The sequence below is a fragment of the Aethalodelphis obliquidens genome, unplaced genomic scaffold (genome assembly GCF_003676395.1).
Source record: "Aethalodelphis obliquidens isolate GAN/ISIS:26980383/991018 unplaced genomic scaffold, ASM367639v1 scaffold68, whole genome shotgun sequence".
In the NCBI taxonomy this organism is placed as follows: Eukaryota; Metazoa; Chordata; class Mammalia; order Artiodactyla; family Delphinidae; genus Aethalodelphis; species Aethalodelphis obliquidens.
In genome coordinates this window covers 4,013,011-4,029,680 of record NW_020838012.1, presented here as the reverse complement: position 1 = coordinate 4,029,680, position 16,670 = coordinate 4,013,011, and the positions used below count along the sequence as shown (strand labels likewise).

The following is a 16,670-nucleotide window of genomic DNA, read 5'->3' as shown; positions in this document are numbered from 1 at the left end:
AGGCACCGGGCCCGGGTCCCGAGCTGTCAGCTCTGCCGCCAGCCTCAGAGCCCCGGAGGGGGATGGGGTGCACGTAGACGCTCCGCAGCCCAGTCCAACCCAGGAGCCCAGGAGCAGCTGCCGCCGCCGCCGCCGCCGCCGCCACGCGCGCAGAGAGCTCGGAGCCTCTTGGCTGCCCAGGGACCGGGGACCCGGGCCGCGGGCCGAGGGAGCCGGGCGTTGGGAGAGGAGCTCTTGAACCTGGCCGAGCGCCCGCCGGGAGGGCGTTCTCCCCGCCCCCGGAGCCTCTCCAGCCCGGCCCGCCCCGAGCGCGGGGAGATCACCTCCGCCTGTCACCTCCTCCCCGCGTCGCCCAGGTCCACCCGGGGCCCCCTCCCCCGGGCCGCCCCCAAGCACGAAGTTGGCGGGAGCCTTATAAAAGCCGGCTACGGCGCGACCCGCGGACACACGTTGCAGGCGCCAGAGCAGCCGCCGTTTAGACCCGCGCCAACTCCTCTGCCCGGACCTACGGCGCGACCATGTCCCATCACTGGGGATACGGCAAGCACAACGGTGAGTGCGGCCGGCGGGCGGCGCGGCGCCCGGGGCCCCGGTACCCGCAGCGCCCGCACCTACTGTTTACCGCTGCCGTCCGGAGCACCCGAGGCTCAGGTGCGCCTCCGGCGCCCGCCCCGCCCGCCGCTCCCAGGCACAGGATGCCCCCAGCACAGATCCCTAGACCACCGTCGAGGAATCCCTGAGTCCCGCTGCGGCGCGCAGGGCCCGGGGAAAGGGGTGCGCAGCCGCAGCCGCGGGACCCACGGACAGCCACTCCAGGGTCACGAGCCGGAGACCATCCTATCCCGACCCAGGAATAAACTAGGAAGGGTTGTAAGGAAACATTTTAGTTGTTGATCGCAGAGGAATTAGGGAACCCCCTTCACCCACCCACCCGCAACTTCATCCTCAGCACCACCTGTGGCTAAGACTCTCAGCACGAACTGTTCCGGGGCATTTTCTTGGGCTGGTCTGAATCCTTTGCGTTGATTTCTGAGTTTTCCCTTCAGCTCTCGACTTCTTATGTTAGGAGGTCACCAGGAACCCGGTTTTATCAGGGCCGCAGATCTGGGTTCTCCCGGGCCAGCAAACGCAAGGGAAAGATGTGTCTGGCGCATTTTTGAACATCTTTAGGGGTTTGGGGATCCCCAGGTCATGGGGATCCTGACCATTAAATGAGGGGTGCCCGGGCCTGAGCAGTTGACTCTGTCCTTACATCTAGTCCGAGGACTAGAGGAAGGAATTCCGATCTGCTGGAGTGTCCTAAGTGAGCTTGCATATCCCAAATCCTAATCACAAACCCAGGGTCAGTTGCTCAATTTCAGTAAAAGGAGCATAAAAATGGCTAATATTTATATGGCGCTCACTACTTGTTCTAAAAGCTTTACATGTATTGATTCTAATTCTCACACCAACCTCTATAAGCTAGATGTTATTATTACCCCCTAATACAAATGAGAAAACTAAGGCACAGATTAAATGTTTTCCCAAAGGTTATTCAGCTGTTCGGTGGTGCCGCCAAAACTGGAGCTGAGCAGTTTGGCTCCAGAGTCATTGCCCTTTTCTAGGGGTCTGCATGTGCCCTTCCCCACACTGGGGAGTTCACACGTCTGTTCTCAAACCCAGGACCCGAGCAATGGCATAAGGACTTCCCCATCGCCAACGGAGAGCGCCAGTCCCCTGTTGACATCCACACCCAAGCAGCCGTTCATGACCCTACCCTGAAGCCTCTGTCTCTTCGCTATGAGCAAGCGACTTCCCGCAGAATTATCAACAACGGTCACTCTTTCAACGTGGAGTTTGATGACTCCCAGGACAAAGCAGGTCAGTGTTTAAAAAATAACTTGTGCAGTTCAGCCAGTAGCTGTTTTCCCAGCTTAACAGGAGCAGCAGCAGGACCCCTGTAATACTACACTCTGATAATCTTCATTAGGTTGCAGTCTCTGAGGAGTAGGCTAATTACTTTGAAGTGGCAGGGGCTGTCTCTCCCTGTAAAATTCCTGGTTTCTATGTAGGGCATTGAATAACTGTGATATGCCTGGGAAAAGTCACAAAAGGCAAGGTGCCCTGGCAACAGAGATCAGCAAAGATGAGATTTGCAAAACTTGAACTTTTAAGACTCTAAAATATTTGTTTCCCAGAATTGATGCCTATCCAAGAAAAAGCACATCCTAGGGTGATCTGCAAGGTAGCAGTGAGAAGAGTGATGGAAACCTAATACTTTAAAATCCTGAAATTCTTGGAAACATTGTATTTACAAATACTTTCTCAGCATTGGGCTAGTGTGATAAGGGTGGTCGTGTATCTTGGTATCCACCCAGAAATTCATTCCACAAAGGAAAATGTTTTAGAGTTGGTTGGACATACCTGGTCCATTACTGACAAAACCAATTACCATAATTTATTTGTAGTGAGGCTGTTTACAGAGCGCCCTTTGAATTGTTCTTTTCTTCTTGCTTAGAAATAGGAGAACAATCCCCTTGATTTTGTTGACAGTGTCCTATTTTCCTGAGTGCTTTCCTCTGAAGGGCACTGAGTGAATGGAGCTACAAACACATTATGTGTGGTGGTGTGGGAGTCTGGGGGTGGGGGGCAGGGAGCATTGGGGCAAAATGAGGGAAGATAGAGACAACATTCAATAATGTTGTCAGAATGTTGGAGTAATGACCTATAGTACTCACATGGTATATAAATGTAATTATCGTCATTATAATAGAGTTGACTATTCTCTTTCAGTAGCTATCCAAAGTATTCAGTACAGTTTTGAAAAAATTCTTCCTTCCTCCCCTCTTGGGAGTGATAGTAACTTAACCTAAGTTTTTGTTTTCTTAACTGTAAAATTGGAGTAGCAGTATCTATTACAGAGGAAGGATTGAATGGGACAGACATATAAAACCTAGTGCCTGTCACCTAACAATTCCTCAATAAATGACCATTGCTCTTGTCGGGTCTACACACCATTTGACTGCCTTTATTAGGCAATTGCTGTAGCTATTGCACCTCTGATAAGTTTTTTGAATTAAGTTTTTAATTAGCTTTAAAATTACTTCCCATCACTTGATGGCATTTTAAAATCTTACTTTTATATTGTCCCAAACATGCCATTTATTATATTAAACTATGTACTGATTTTATATATGACATTATTACATAGTAATATGTCTTACCATGAATATGTCAAGTTCTGATGGATTTCTACATAAGCAGGAACTGATGAGAGCTAGCCACCTTTGTCTAACTACTTCTGGTGACTAACACATACATTACTAAAGCAACTGGCCATGTTTAGATTGTGAAACAGATGAAAATCAAGTGGTTCAGATAGAGGCTCAAACCCATGTCTTTAGAGACAGAGGTATTATTCACCTAGTTTTATGCAAAAAAACAAAATTCTTACAAATACCACTTATATGTTAAGACAAGCTAGGCATCTTGAGGGCAGGATGGAGTCCTGGTCCCTCTCCTGCATCCCCAGAGGCCATGATGGCGATACCTCAGGTAGAAAGACATAGAAATAATAGACGCTGACAGTCACTTTGATAAGTGCAACAAGGAAGTATCCCAAGGAAATATGGAAAGCAGGTTTGGAGTTGGCCTGAGCAAGTCAGAAAAGACTTTTCAGGGTGAATAAAGTTTGTGGTTGAAGGATGAGGCTTGAAGGATTTCAGTTTCTTGGAGGAGACTCCAGACAAAAGGAAGTAGGAAACATGGGGGACTTGAGAGAGCTAGGCAAGAGGTACAGTAAAAACAAGAGGAGTGAATGTTAGAAAGACTTGTTCTCCTTTAAATACGGAAGACTCCTTTGTACTTTTGCCCATATCTCTTCAACATTTGCAGTTGTTTTGATTAAACAGGAAGCATTTTTTTTCTAGAATACAGAATATATTAAATGCTGATGTTAAGGGAAAACACACCTACAGGATAGAAAAAAGAAAAAAAAGTGAAACAAAACCAATCATACCATGCAGAGAAACACCCTTTAGACTTTTTTTTTAAGATCCTAGACTCTCAAGTTAGAACAAATGGTAGAGATACTCTAGTCAAACCCACTTAAAATAAACATGAAGAAACAGAACGCTCAAGAGTTTAAGTTACTTGCTAATCATCTCCTTCCTAGTTTGTTGGAATGAGACTAAATGGCAACCACTTAAAAATAGAAATTGAATAAGAATCTTTGAAGGACCATCATAGTTAATATTTAGTGTGTTTGTACTTGTACCATGTTTTTAAAAACTGATATACTTTTATGTTCACTTAAGTCAAAAAATAATTTTTCATTTTGGTCACTCAGTTTTTTAAAATGGACAGTTTATCATAGCTTTTTGTTAGGAATTATTTTCATGGTGTTAACATTTTTAGATATCCTTTATTTTCTGTAGTTAAATGCTTCAGTTCATTTACTTCCCCCCTCCACCCCCAGTGAGATTTCAGTCTTCTAGAACTTCTCATAGACTCAGATTTTCAGATGTATCCTAAATGTTATCTTATACCCAAACTTAAATACTTGGGTATAAGGACTTGAACTGGTAGAATTTATTGCTATGTTTAAGCTTGAGAGAAATCTTTTAAAATGCGGAGTTAATAGGCTTTAACTAGAAGCTTGGGTTAAAGCTCTCATCAATCTTCTAAATTCCTTTAAAAATAAACCACCTTAAATTAATGAAAAATTGTTAATCCTGTTAGGTTTTTTTTTTTTTAATTATTAAAAAATAAATCTTCCTGCTTGAGATCTTTTATTACATGCTTCATCTGGGATAAAAGAATAGTAGTCAAATTGTTAACTCCTGCTAACTTATTAACTTTTATTAATGAGTTTAAAACTCTCCTGCTTTATAGCAAAGTTAGAGGCAAATATCTTTGAAAAACCAATGTTCGAATTATTGGGCCAACCCATATACAACTCTCACATCATTTCTGCTTTTAGAAATTGGAATATTTTTATCTGTTTTTATTATTTCAAGAAAGAGAAGGAAGGAAGCTGAGTTCACCTGTGCTCATTTCAAGCAGATCATTGTTTGTATGATATAATGGATCGTCATACAAGATTCCTGCTTGATTTTCAGAGACTTGCTTTTGAAGCTTTAACATTTTCCTTTTACAAACAATTATAAGTTAAAAGGAAACAGAACAACAAAAAATGGAAGGGCTTGTCCTGCCTACTGCTAATGGTGTGAACAGAACCCTAAGCTTCTATAAAACTGACAAAAGCATCCTAGACACTGTATTTAATAATGTTCATGTCAAAGAGTTACTTTTTTTTTACTCTCGTACAATTACCATAAACCTGAAACTGAAAATTTCTGTTCTCTTGAATCTTAATTGTGCTTACACTAGTGAAAGTGACAGCTAAACATTTCACTACATAAAAAGAAATGGAATGTGGGTGTCTATTTCTCAGATTTGTCTACACTGACATTTGTTTTTTTAACCTTAGTAGGTAGCCCTAGGATTATTGACCACTGCCGAAAAACCAAAACCAATTTAATAAATTTCAAATTATTCACCTGCTAGAAATGTGTTTTTAGTAGACTTATTCATTTACTTCATTAATAGGAAATCCCTTAAATTTTAGTTTTAAACTAAGGATTATTGGGAGTAGTTTATTTATATTTTGGATTTAGGAGAGATTATTGACATTCACTAAGGTCTTTAGTTTGTTATTTGGATGCATCTTATATTAAGTAATAATAAAGTGATTAAGAAGGAAAAAAAATTTTAACATTAAATTTTTAATTTATATAAGTATCTAATTTGTTTCAATATTACTGGAATGAATCTCTTACTTTTCACAAGTAATGTATAATTTACATAAGTAATATGTATAAGAAGACAGATTATAATATTACATTTAGTGCTTATTTTGTGTTTTATATATAGTATGTATAATTGATGGAAGACCATAAAAGTTAAACTCTTCTGGGGCTCTTGGTTTTGAGATTTGGATTTAAATTAAGTTTGGAGAAGTCTTGAACAAGACATTGAGTCTTTGAGTAGAAAACCCCATTTATGTATCTCTATCACTTGTGGAAAAAACATTTCTGTGGTACAAGAGGTGATTGACTCTTCAGAGCCCCACTAACAGATTTTACAGAGGAAAAAAGAAACAATTTTTTAAAAAGAATATCAGCAATTTCTGATATTCTTTAAAATTATTTTTGCATTAGAAAAACAGGTTTTATTTTAAACTGGGGTAGTTTAGAAAATGGCTTGGAGCAGTCAAATTAAGTAAAAAAATAAGTAGATCCAGAATATTGTGTAAGCTCCATCTTTAACCTTGTCTTTCCTATTTCTCAAATAAAAAGATGTATGCTACCTATATTAGAGTTTATGGCAATTTATTATTATAACAATGTTTTGAGGGATTTCATTGACTAAACTCCATGCTAAGAATTTGCTGAGGAATGACCAATTAGTTAAAGAGGACCAGAAATGCTGCTTTTTGTAGCAATTAAACTTCAAGAATTTAATACCTTTCCTAATTACAGTAGGCTTCTACTCTACATAGCAACATAGTTTTATTTTAACAGGAGTTCAAACAGGTATCTGGGAATAGTAGATTAGCCCTGAAAGTGTTTAATCTTTGAACTTAGAGTGTTTCTTTTTTTTTTTTTTAGTATTAGAAAACCTTATTTAATAAAAGCTCATATACTCTTGCCTAATTCTAAATCTTTTCTGAAATATGATCAGTTATCTCAGATGCTTACTATGGTTTTATTTAACTAATTTTGCCATTTGGTAGAATTAATGATGTTACAAATGGTTTTCATGATCAGCCAGTTAGTTAGTAGTTTAAAAAAGTTATTATAAAGGAATTAATTTTGGTATCAATTTACCTTATAAACATGTATTTTGTTTTAAGGGTATATATAATTATGAAAAATGGGAATTCCTTCATTTTGGAAAAAGTCTATTTTGGGGATATAAGGATAATTCTTTCCTTATCAGATTTAGAAAAACACTTTTACAATAAAAGTTAAGTTTCAAGAGATGTGATATTATCAGAATACATCCAAATTCATGTTTCTTAATAGATCTGTAATGTAATACCATTTATAATTTGTTCTCTTTCTTTTTTTTTATTCTTTTCTTCTCCTGGCCTATTGTAAGGCAGATCTGGCAGCCAGAGGTTGTATCAGGAGCCATAGAAAGGCCTGACTGCTTAAGTATCTTCCAGCCAGCTTTATCTTTTCTTTGAATAGATGAATGGGTATTGCTGCCATCTAAGCATATTTAGGTGAAGTTGAGCGAACAAACTTTTTGTACAGACTTTGTCCCTTGGTTTTACAAAGCCAAAATTAGTTTGGGCTCATTACTCTGTGGAATTATAAATCAAAGCTAATAAAATACACTTATAGCAAAAGGTGTTCTAATCCCAGTTCTAGAGAAATAAAATTGAAGTAGTAGAACTAAACTAATTTTAAAAGCTTGTATCAGTTAAGTCCCATTAATACATATAAATTAGGTAAAAGGCTTTTTGGAGGGAATGGGGGAAACAGTGATTTCTTACTATTTTAATCCTCTCTTAAGACACAGCTCATTAATTATCTACAGATAGACTATAGTCTAAGAATGTGATTTCTAATATGGATTTAAGTGTAATAAAGTTACATTAATATCAGAACAGTAGAATCATGGGATGGTTATTAAAGTTAGAATTTCAAGAAAGCATTATGCACTGCGTCTCACAGATAATCAGTCAATTCTTAGTGAAGTAGTAAATAATTGGAGGTATCCATTCTACAAATGAGCAAATTAAGATCAGAAAGTCAAATAGAACATTTTAAGGGTATAAAGCTAATTAGTAGCAGTGAAAATCTGCTGTGTAAGGAAAATTGTAAGCCTGTGTAAGGAAAAAGCCTGTGTAAGGAAAATTGATTTTATGTTGTTAAGCTCAAGGGAATGCTTATTGTTTCACAAATTCTGGTAAGAACTGGTATCAGAGGTTAGCAAGGCCGGCTGAAGGTCAGTCACTGGGCCGTGGCAGAGGAGAGATTCCTCAGCTTGCAGGTGTGCAGCAGACCAGCACTGACGAGTAGCTGTGGGCACTTCCTCACTGATTCACAGAGGAATTCATAGTTCCCCTGAAAATTTCCTCTCTCTGAACCTGAACCTGAACCTATGAGGAGGCCCCAAAAAAATCTGGAAGAGAAGTGCCACTGTGCTCAGAAAACAGATGGGAAAAGCATCCATCCTTCAGTCAACACAAGTGAGGAAAAAATAAAACAGTTGAAATGATCCTCTTCAGCTCTGTAGACTAAACCTGAGTCTAGATTGAATTTTCAGAGTGAAAATGTTGGTTCAGGCATAAATTTAGTACTATAAAATGGGATTAAAGATTGTAATATTCAGTAGTGTGTGTTTCACGTGCATGTGTATGAGTGTGTGTGTATGTAAATGTGTGTGTGTGTGTGTGTGTGTGTGTATATATATATATTTTTTTTAATTTTAGTGCTAGAAGGAGGACCCCTCACTGGCACCTACAGGTTGATTCAGTTTCACTTTCACTGGGGTTCATCTGATGAGCAAGGTTCTGAGCATACTGTGGATAAAAAGAAATATGCTGCAGAGGTAAGATACACTTTTTTTCTTTCAAAAGCTTAATTTGGTAAACTCAAACCCCCTATTTTACAGAGGACCTTCACATTTGCTTTTTATAACTTTTATTTGTGATATTACGATTAATGCTGCAAAACTTTCTCTAAGACCTCCATTTGCACAAAATTAATAAATTCAAATTGGAGGATCCTGTTTTAATGGAAATCTAGAAATAAACTTTCTGTCTTTCCTCAAAAGTATGCAACTCTTAGAGTTGTTGAAGGAATCACTTGATATTATGCCAATTAGAATTAAAATACAAGTTTAGATTTAAAATTATCCACATTTTCACTCTCTTTAGTAACCTCTAGCTGTGAAGAAAAGATCGCTAGATAGCTGTGTAGGCTTTTATCATGTAAATCATTTGTTGTTTGTGGTTTTGTCTCCTACTTTAGCTCCACTTGGTTCATTGGAACACCAAGTACGGGGAGTTTGGAAAAGCAGCGCAACAGCCTGACGGACTGGCTGTTTTGGGTATTTTTCTGAAGGTTAGTTGATGGCCCAATTCTTTTTATTCCCTGTTTTCAAAAAAGATTAACTGGACAGAACATTCATAACAAATAGGACATTCTACAAAGAGCCTAGGAAATGCCTTTGGCTCTGAAGTATTTTCAGGCTTATTTTCCCGTGCATCTGCTAGTAGCAGTAGAGATGGGGGACAAAATTGCAGAGATATTTCATAGGTACCATTTGGATGTAAATGTGAAGGGTATATACATGTGAAATGTGAAATGAGAAAGAGGCATATTTTGGATGAATACTAGTATTTTTTTTTCATTCAACCTTAAGCTAGATAGTACTATTTTATGACAGTGCTAAATTAAGACCAAGTTTTGGAGAAGTGAAGGACAGTGACTCCATATTGGAGAATCCAGGCAACAAGAGTAGGACATACAGGTTGAGCTGCCCTCTGGATAGTTGTCAACCCAGTGGAGAAAGGTCTGGGCTGCAGATTCATGATTCTGGAAATCCTGTGTCAAGGTGGAAGCTACAAGTGTATATGAAATCATCCGAGGAAAGCATGAAGAGGGAGGATAAAACTGCTCAGCAAGCAACCCTAAGAAACTTCACACTGTAAGGAAAGATGCTGATTAAATGACTAAAAACGAATACAGGAGTCAAGGGAGATTTGGGAGGCTGGAGAGCAGGAGGAAAGCCAAAAGAGGGGAGAATTTTTAAAAGGAGGGAAGATGATAGCACAAAATCCTGCATGAAGCTTAAAGTAAGCACGTGAACAGTGCTCTTTGCTTTGGCAGTTGGAGATCACTGGTGACATTTGAGAAGGTAATTTCAGGGGAACTACAGGGGCAGAAGCAGAAGGAGGTTGTCAGTGAAAGAAGGGAAATCAAACTAAGACTGATGGGTGGTGTGTAACAAATGGTGGGTTTTGGTTTGCTATTTGGAGAAATTTTACCATAGAGCTGCCCTAATTAAAAGCTGGTGTAGTGCCAACTGGAATACACTATCTTGTCCCTTGTCTCTTTCTATAGATTGGTGATGCTAAACCAGGCCTCCAGAAAGTCGTTGATGTGCTGGATTCCATTAAAGCAAAGGTATAGTTGAATTTTTTGCCACCTGAATAAGGTACCTATTTTCCATACCCCACTCATTTTTGAAAATTCTTTTGCTCAAATTGAGTAGTCTCGGTTTGACGTGTGGTGCTTAGATGAGCAGTTAATAAAGGTAAAATGTTGCTTATGCGTTTATTTAACTTATCATCAACCCAAAATTGATCCTAATACTTGTATAATTTTAAGACTTGTATTTATTTAATCTTGCTTCCCATCATTTGAACATCCATATGCAAGAGTCAGAGAAAATCATGATTGCAAGGAGGCTGAAAGATCATCTGGTCAAATTATTCACTCATTCATACAGTAGATATTTGCTGAGTACTTACTACATTCTGGTCACTTTGTTAATCTAGGAAATACAGTGGTGAACATGACAAGTCAAGTCATGCTTTGTGGAGATTTATATTCTATGACCTCTTTGAATTCATGTTTAAATCCGCTCCACAGCACAGTTGTGCTGAGGTCATGGAGCATCTGCTTATAAATACTACCATCAGCAGTAGCAACCTGGCTTTATAAAACTCATCCTCAAATCGAAGCAGCATCTATCTTCTGAAATGCTTACCTGTTACCCTGAGCTTGACTCCCTTGATTCACATAGAATAAACCTGATCCTACAACACTAATTCAAAAAGATATATGCACCCCCTCATTCACTGGAGCATTATTTACAATTGCCAAGATAGAAACAGCCTAAGCATCCAGTAACAAATAAATGTATAAAGAAAATGTGGTATATAGATAGGTAGATATAATGGATTCAGCCATAAAAAAGAATGAAATCATGCCATTTGTGACAACATGGATGGACCTTGAGGGCATTAGGCTAAGTGAGATAAGTCAAAGAAAGAAAGACAAATACCATATGAACTCATATGTGGAATCTAAATAAATAAGCAAAACAAAACAAGCAAACAAACAAAAAACCAACTCAAAAATACAGAGAATAGATTGGTGGTTGCCAGAGGTGGGGGTGAGGCCAAAATGAGTGAAAGGGGTCAAAAGGTACAAATTTTCGGTTATAAAATAAGTCGTGGGGATGACTTATAAATAAGTCAAAATAAGGACTATATTGTCTATAGTTAATAATACTGTATTGCCTACTTGAAAGTTGCGAGGAGTATATTTAAAAGTTCTTAACACAAGAAAAGAAAATTCTGTGACTATATATGTTGACAGGTGTTGACTTATTGTGGGTGATCATTTCACAACATATTCAAATATTGAATCTTTACATTGTATTCCTGAAACTGATATAACATGTCAATTATATCTCAAAAAAAAAAAAAAAAAAAACGGAAACAAAGCAAAACCTGATCTTCCTTCCACTTGACCCTATTCTCTATCAGCCTTTTACCTACCCCCAGGCTAACTATCTTTAGTTCCCTTTAACTAGTCTTACATGACAGTTGTGTCTTTGTAGCAAACTTGTCACTCTTCCAGTAACTCTTTCCTGTTGCTTCTGTTGCTCTAAAAGCATGGTGTCCAGAACTGAATACAGTTCTTCAGTTCTAACCCAGCCATCAAATAGGACAGCAAGACAATTACCTCCTCATCAAGGATACTATATATTTTCTGTTACAGCAACCTAAAATTGCCTCATTTCAGTGGCAGCAATTTCACTTTAAATACTGGCTATGATCATGAATGACTTAAAGAAAAATATAAGGGATTATTTTATAGCAGGGGTCCCCAACTCCCGGCCACGGACAAGTCCGTGGCCTGTTAGGACCTGGGCCACACAGCAGGAGGTGAGTGGTGGGCAAGTAAGCAAAGCTTCATCTGTATTTACAGCCGCTCCCCATAGCTCACATTACCGCCTGAGCTCCGCCTCCTTACAGATCAGTGGTGGCATTAGATTCTCATAGGAGTGCGAACCCTACTGTGAACTGCACATGCGAGGGATCTAGGTTGCACACTCTTTATGAGAATCTAATGCCTGATGATCTGAGGTGGAGCTGAGGCAGTGATGCTAGCACTGGGGAGTGGCTGCAAATACAGATTATTATTAGCAGAGAGGTTTGACTGCACAGAGACCATGATAAATCAATTGCCTGCAGACTCATATCAAAATCCTATCAGTGGGTGTCAAGTGAAAACAAGCTCAGGGCTCCCACTGATTCTGCATTATGGTGAGTTGTATAATTATTTCACTATATATTACAATGTAATAAAGAAATAAAGTGCACAGTAAATGTAATGTGCTTGAATCGTTCCCAAACCATTCCACCCCCTCCCCTGGTCCGTGGAAAAATTGTCTTCCATGAAACCAGCAAAAATGGTTGGGTACCTCTGTTTTAGAGGACAAGGTGAGAAAATGGATAGGTGAAATTAATAGTCAGGTTCTCTTGCTCATATCTGCCAGTCCAAATTTCCATGTCAAATGTCTTCTGTTAATTTGTTTTATTCTGTTTTCTGGTGAACATGGAACTTCTCTTTAAAAAAATTGAAAGTTTTCTGGGTACCAGAGGGGAATATTTCTGTTTCCTATTCTCCTGCCTCCCCCCACTCTGATCATGTGACATTTTTAACACGTGTATTTCCTTGTTCCAGGGTAAGAGTGCCGAGTTCACTAACTTTGATCCTCGTGGCCTCCTTCCTGAAAGCTTGGACTACTGGACCTACCCTGGTTCACTGACCACCCCTCCTCTCCTGGAAAGCGTGACCTGGCTCGTGCTCAAAGAACCCATCTCTGTTAGCAGTGAGCAGGTCTGTTTGCTAAAGTCAGGTGGAGCATTTAGTCGAGGCAGAAGGACTTGGCCTTTGGAGTCAGACAGACCTAGGCTTTATTCCTCCTCCTGATGCTTCTAGCTGTGCAACTAGTGCCAACAACAGTGCTTAGCAGATATAATCAGCACTCAATAAGTATTTGTTGTTGTTAACTATAACCTTAGGCAGTTTTTTCTTTTTTACTCTAAAGTTGGATAAAATTGAAGATTACATGAGAAAGGTGTCTGTCACCTAATAAATGCTTTTTTTGTAAGCTATGAAGAAAGTGAGGCTGGGAACAAAGAGATTTTATATTCAAGGATGCATAGGTATGGGTGATAATTCCCAGCCTACTGCTCACTCACCTAAGAGCTTACTGCAGTTTATTTATGTCAGAATACATTTCTGGATCCTGACAAAGGCAAGAGTCATCCCTTAGAGAAAATATGTCTATTAAAAGTCATTCCAGGTTGCTTTAGCAGCTTAGACCAGATACATATTTCCTATACAGTGTAGTTTGTGCTGTTCGAGTGATCAGTGCATGCAGTGACCATGGCTGTGCCTGTTACAATAGTTGGCTTACATGAAGTTGACTTCCTGGGGGGTGATCGAGGGAATATTAGTGGACCAAAGAAATCAGGTTCAAGGCTATTGATTCATGGGCAGCTACATTACTTCCCCAACCACCCTTCTTCATTTAGATCAAGTCATGCTTAAGGAAAGGGAAGTGCCAATTTGCAAAAACAACCTCAAAGAAGAAAGAAACCGGTTGAGGGCTGCCTATGTCACATCACTGTGCCAGGAACTGACGCAAATTTAATAGGGAATCAAAATTAACCAATGATAAGGATTTGAAATCCCAGCTTGGGCAGATTCATTCCTGTGTTTCTATAAATTTAAGAAGAGATGTCAGCCCATCATTCGGCCCCGGAATTTGCAGATCCTGGATCACTTCATCTAATTGTACAGATGCTGTCGTTTATCTTCCCTGGGGTAGAAAACCAAACCTTAATTGGGATCTAGAATTGTTATTATTACTTTACATCTCAGAATTATTTTATAGGCTTTTGATGTTTGATTATAGAATTAAAAGAGGAAAAAAAACAAGCTCACCAAAAATTTCCTTTCAAATGACAGCAAGATTTTGTGTGTATTTTATAGAAATTGATTTGTTGTATAAAAGCATATATATGTGATCTATATGTGATTATATATCTATTGGGAATCAAATTAAATTTTGAACATTGCAACATGGAACTGTGAATATTGGGGAATGTATTTCAAGATTTAACACAAACACATAATTGAATACTCCTGTGAAACTTTTATTTTTAATTTTTTCATCTTTGATTTTGTCTTTTAGTTATCGAAATTCTGTACCCTTAACTTCAACGCAGAGGGCGAACCTGAACACCTGATGGTGAACAACTGGCGTCCGACTCAGCCACTGAAAAACAGACAAATCAAAGCTTCCTTCAAATAAAATGGTCCCAGAGCCCGTGTCCAGTGAAGAGTCTTTGGGTTTCCCTTTAGCTAAGCACAAGTCTACCTTGGTGAATTGGACCCTGGCTGCTTTGTATCTATTTGGTTTTCTAGACCCTTCTCGACCTGACGTGCTTACTACTAAAATGTGAAAACCTAGACCAATTGTCAGGCTTGACAGAATTGCTGTGACTGGTGCTTTGCTTATGGTAGTAGCCTTTTTGTAACAGAGAATAATGTAAGGAGTAGGAGAAAAGTACCTTGACTTTGTTAGTAGCACGTGGGCTAATGAGCATTCACGATTGTTCACTAAAATGCTATTTTTAAAACATAAGAAAGTAGGATGATTGAATGCAAAGCCATATAATGAGATAAATTGAGCTGTGTAATATAAATCAGGTAAAATAGTCATGATCCTATGTAATGTAAATCAGATAAAATAAATGTTTGTGGTTCCAATATGGTAAATTAAAGAAAATTTTTTTAATTCTTATATATTTGTAGCAATGTTATGTTAAATATGAATTATGTTGTAATTTAGTGACTTTTGAAATATAGGGATGTAAATGAAGTATTATCTGTAAAGATTGTTATAGTTGTGATACAGAGTATATTTCCATTCAAATAATATATCATAACTTAATAAATATTGTATTTTAGATATATTCTCTAATAAAATCTGGAATTCTATTTTGGGTTATTTTATTTTATGCTGGGCAGTGGGTAATAGTGGAGGAGCAGATGTGTACTTTTATAATTCATATTCATTCACTGTTAATAATAAGCCATCATAATTGACTTTCTCATAATTGATGGAGTCTCCATAAAAGGAAAACCCCTGAAGGTCATTTATTATTTGCCAAGCACTGTTTTAAGTGACTTGTGAGCACTCACTCATGTGATCTCCATGAGGACTGATCCTGCAAAGGAGAGAGGAAGTGGTGATATGAACAGCAGAAGGGGGGTGGGGGGATATCCTGAATCAACACGTGCTCCCTGGAAATACAATAAATACAAATCCATTTTATTCAAAAAGGGAAACCAAGTGGTATCCAGAAGTAAAAGAGTCATTTGAATCTTAGGAAGGTAAATTACCCTATTACAGGTAGGAAGAAGAGTGGATAGATGAAATGCCAATCTCCTACTACTATGGCTGTTTTGGATCTAGCTCCGTGCCAGGACCATGGGATGTTTGGCTAATGAGTTATTATGGGAAGCCAAATTTAACACATAACTCAGGTTCCACACTTCGAGGAACAAAAACTCTTTGTTAACAGAGGTAGCAAACTCTCTAAACTCACTCTCACCTGCTTTCCTAAGGAACTAAGCTGAGTTTTCTGAAGAAGAAAGATCACAAGCTTTGGAGTTTGATGATTTGTTTTGAATCCCAGCTCTTCTCAACCTCTCTGATCCTGAATGTAAAAAGAGAATAACATGCAGGATATTCATAATTATATGGGGTAATGTCTGGTGTATAAGAGGTGGTCGAAAATAACACATTTTAAATGTGCTGTGTGTATGTGTGTGTGTGTGTGTGTGTGTGTGTGTGTGTATGAGTCGGTCAACTTATTTTTCTGGAACAAGGTTTCTCCTCTAATTTGTTGTTTATTGCTTTGAGTATGGAACCCACAAAGCCAACCTTAAACAGAATCGTGTATGAACTAATGCAAGAGGGAGGAGATATGGGGATGTATGTATACGTATAGCTGATCCACTTTGTTATACAGCAGAAATTAACACACCATTGTAAAGCAATTATACTCTAATAAAGATGTTAAAAAAATCTCTTATTTTTCAAATCAAAAAAAAAAAGTAAATACTCCAGGTGAGCTGCAGAGGGCCTCTTCTAAATACGAAGAGTTTAATTTGTGTATATTTTTACATATTGCTTTTCAGTTATATATGGAAGCAGAAACTTGTCAACAACTGAGTTCTATATATAGATGAATTATGATGTTCTTGGTGCCTAATAAATGATCTCTATATTCTGCAATGAAAACATTTTATATCACTTTCAGCTGGGATTAAATGTAATCAGGAGACATTTTCTTGAATTTTTTTTGAGAAACAAAAAACTTTCACAAATTATTCTAATTTATACCAGTGCTTTTCAGATGTTCCATCAAGATATTCCTTAAAGCAGAGAAGAAATTCCTTAGGCACAGTTTGGAGCGGATCATTGCAAGTCTCATGTTTTACTAAATTTACTCAAAATTTCCATTCTACTCTGTATTATAGCCATGTTCATTTTTTTTTTTTTTTTGCGGTACACGG

General features: G+C 38.5%; 1 protein-coding gene across 1 annotated transcript; it reads left to right on the top strand.

Annotated features, from left to right (window-relative positions):
• The first annotated feature begins 293 nt into the window (after positions 1-293).
• On the top strand, positions 294-15,086 carry CA2 (carbonic anhydrase 2). The gene is made up of 7 exons (XM_027089765.1): positions 294-552; positions 1,663-1,860; positions 8,486-8,604; positions 9,027-9,119; positions 10,122-10,184; positions 12,759-12,914; positions 14,278-15,086. The coding sequence occupies exons 1-7, from the start codon at positions 519-521 to the stop codon at positions 14,395-14,397; spliced, it is 783 nt and encodes a 260-aa protein (XP_026945566.1). The 5' UTR covers positions 294-518; the 3' UTR covers positions 14,398-15,086.
• Positions 15,087-16,670: the final 1,584 nt, after the last annotated feature.

Bases quoted from the DNA above. Each gene is read 5' to 3' on its own strand.
- CA2 (XM_027089765.1), top strand. From the start codon at position 519: ATGTCCCATCACTGGGGATACGGCAAGCACAACG. The intron at 8,605-9,026 runs GTAAGATACACT...CTCCTACTTTAG, and splicing joins AAAAGAAATATGCTGCAGAG to CTCCACTTGGTTCATTGGAA. The intron at 9,120-10,121 runs GTTAGTTGATGG...CTCTTTCTATAG, and splicing joins TTTTGGGTATTTTTCTGAAG to ATTGGTGATGCTAAACCAGG.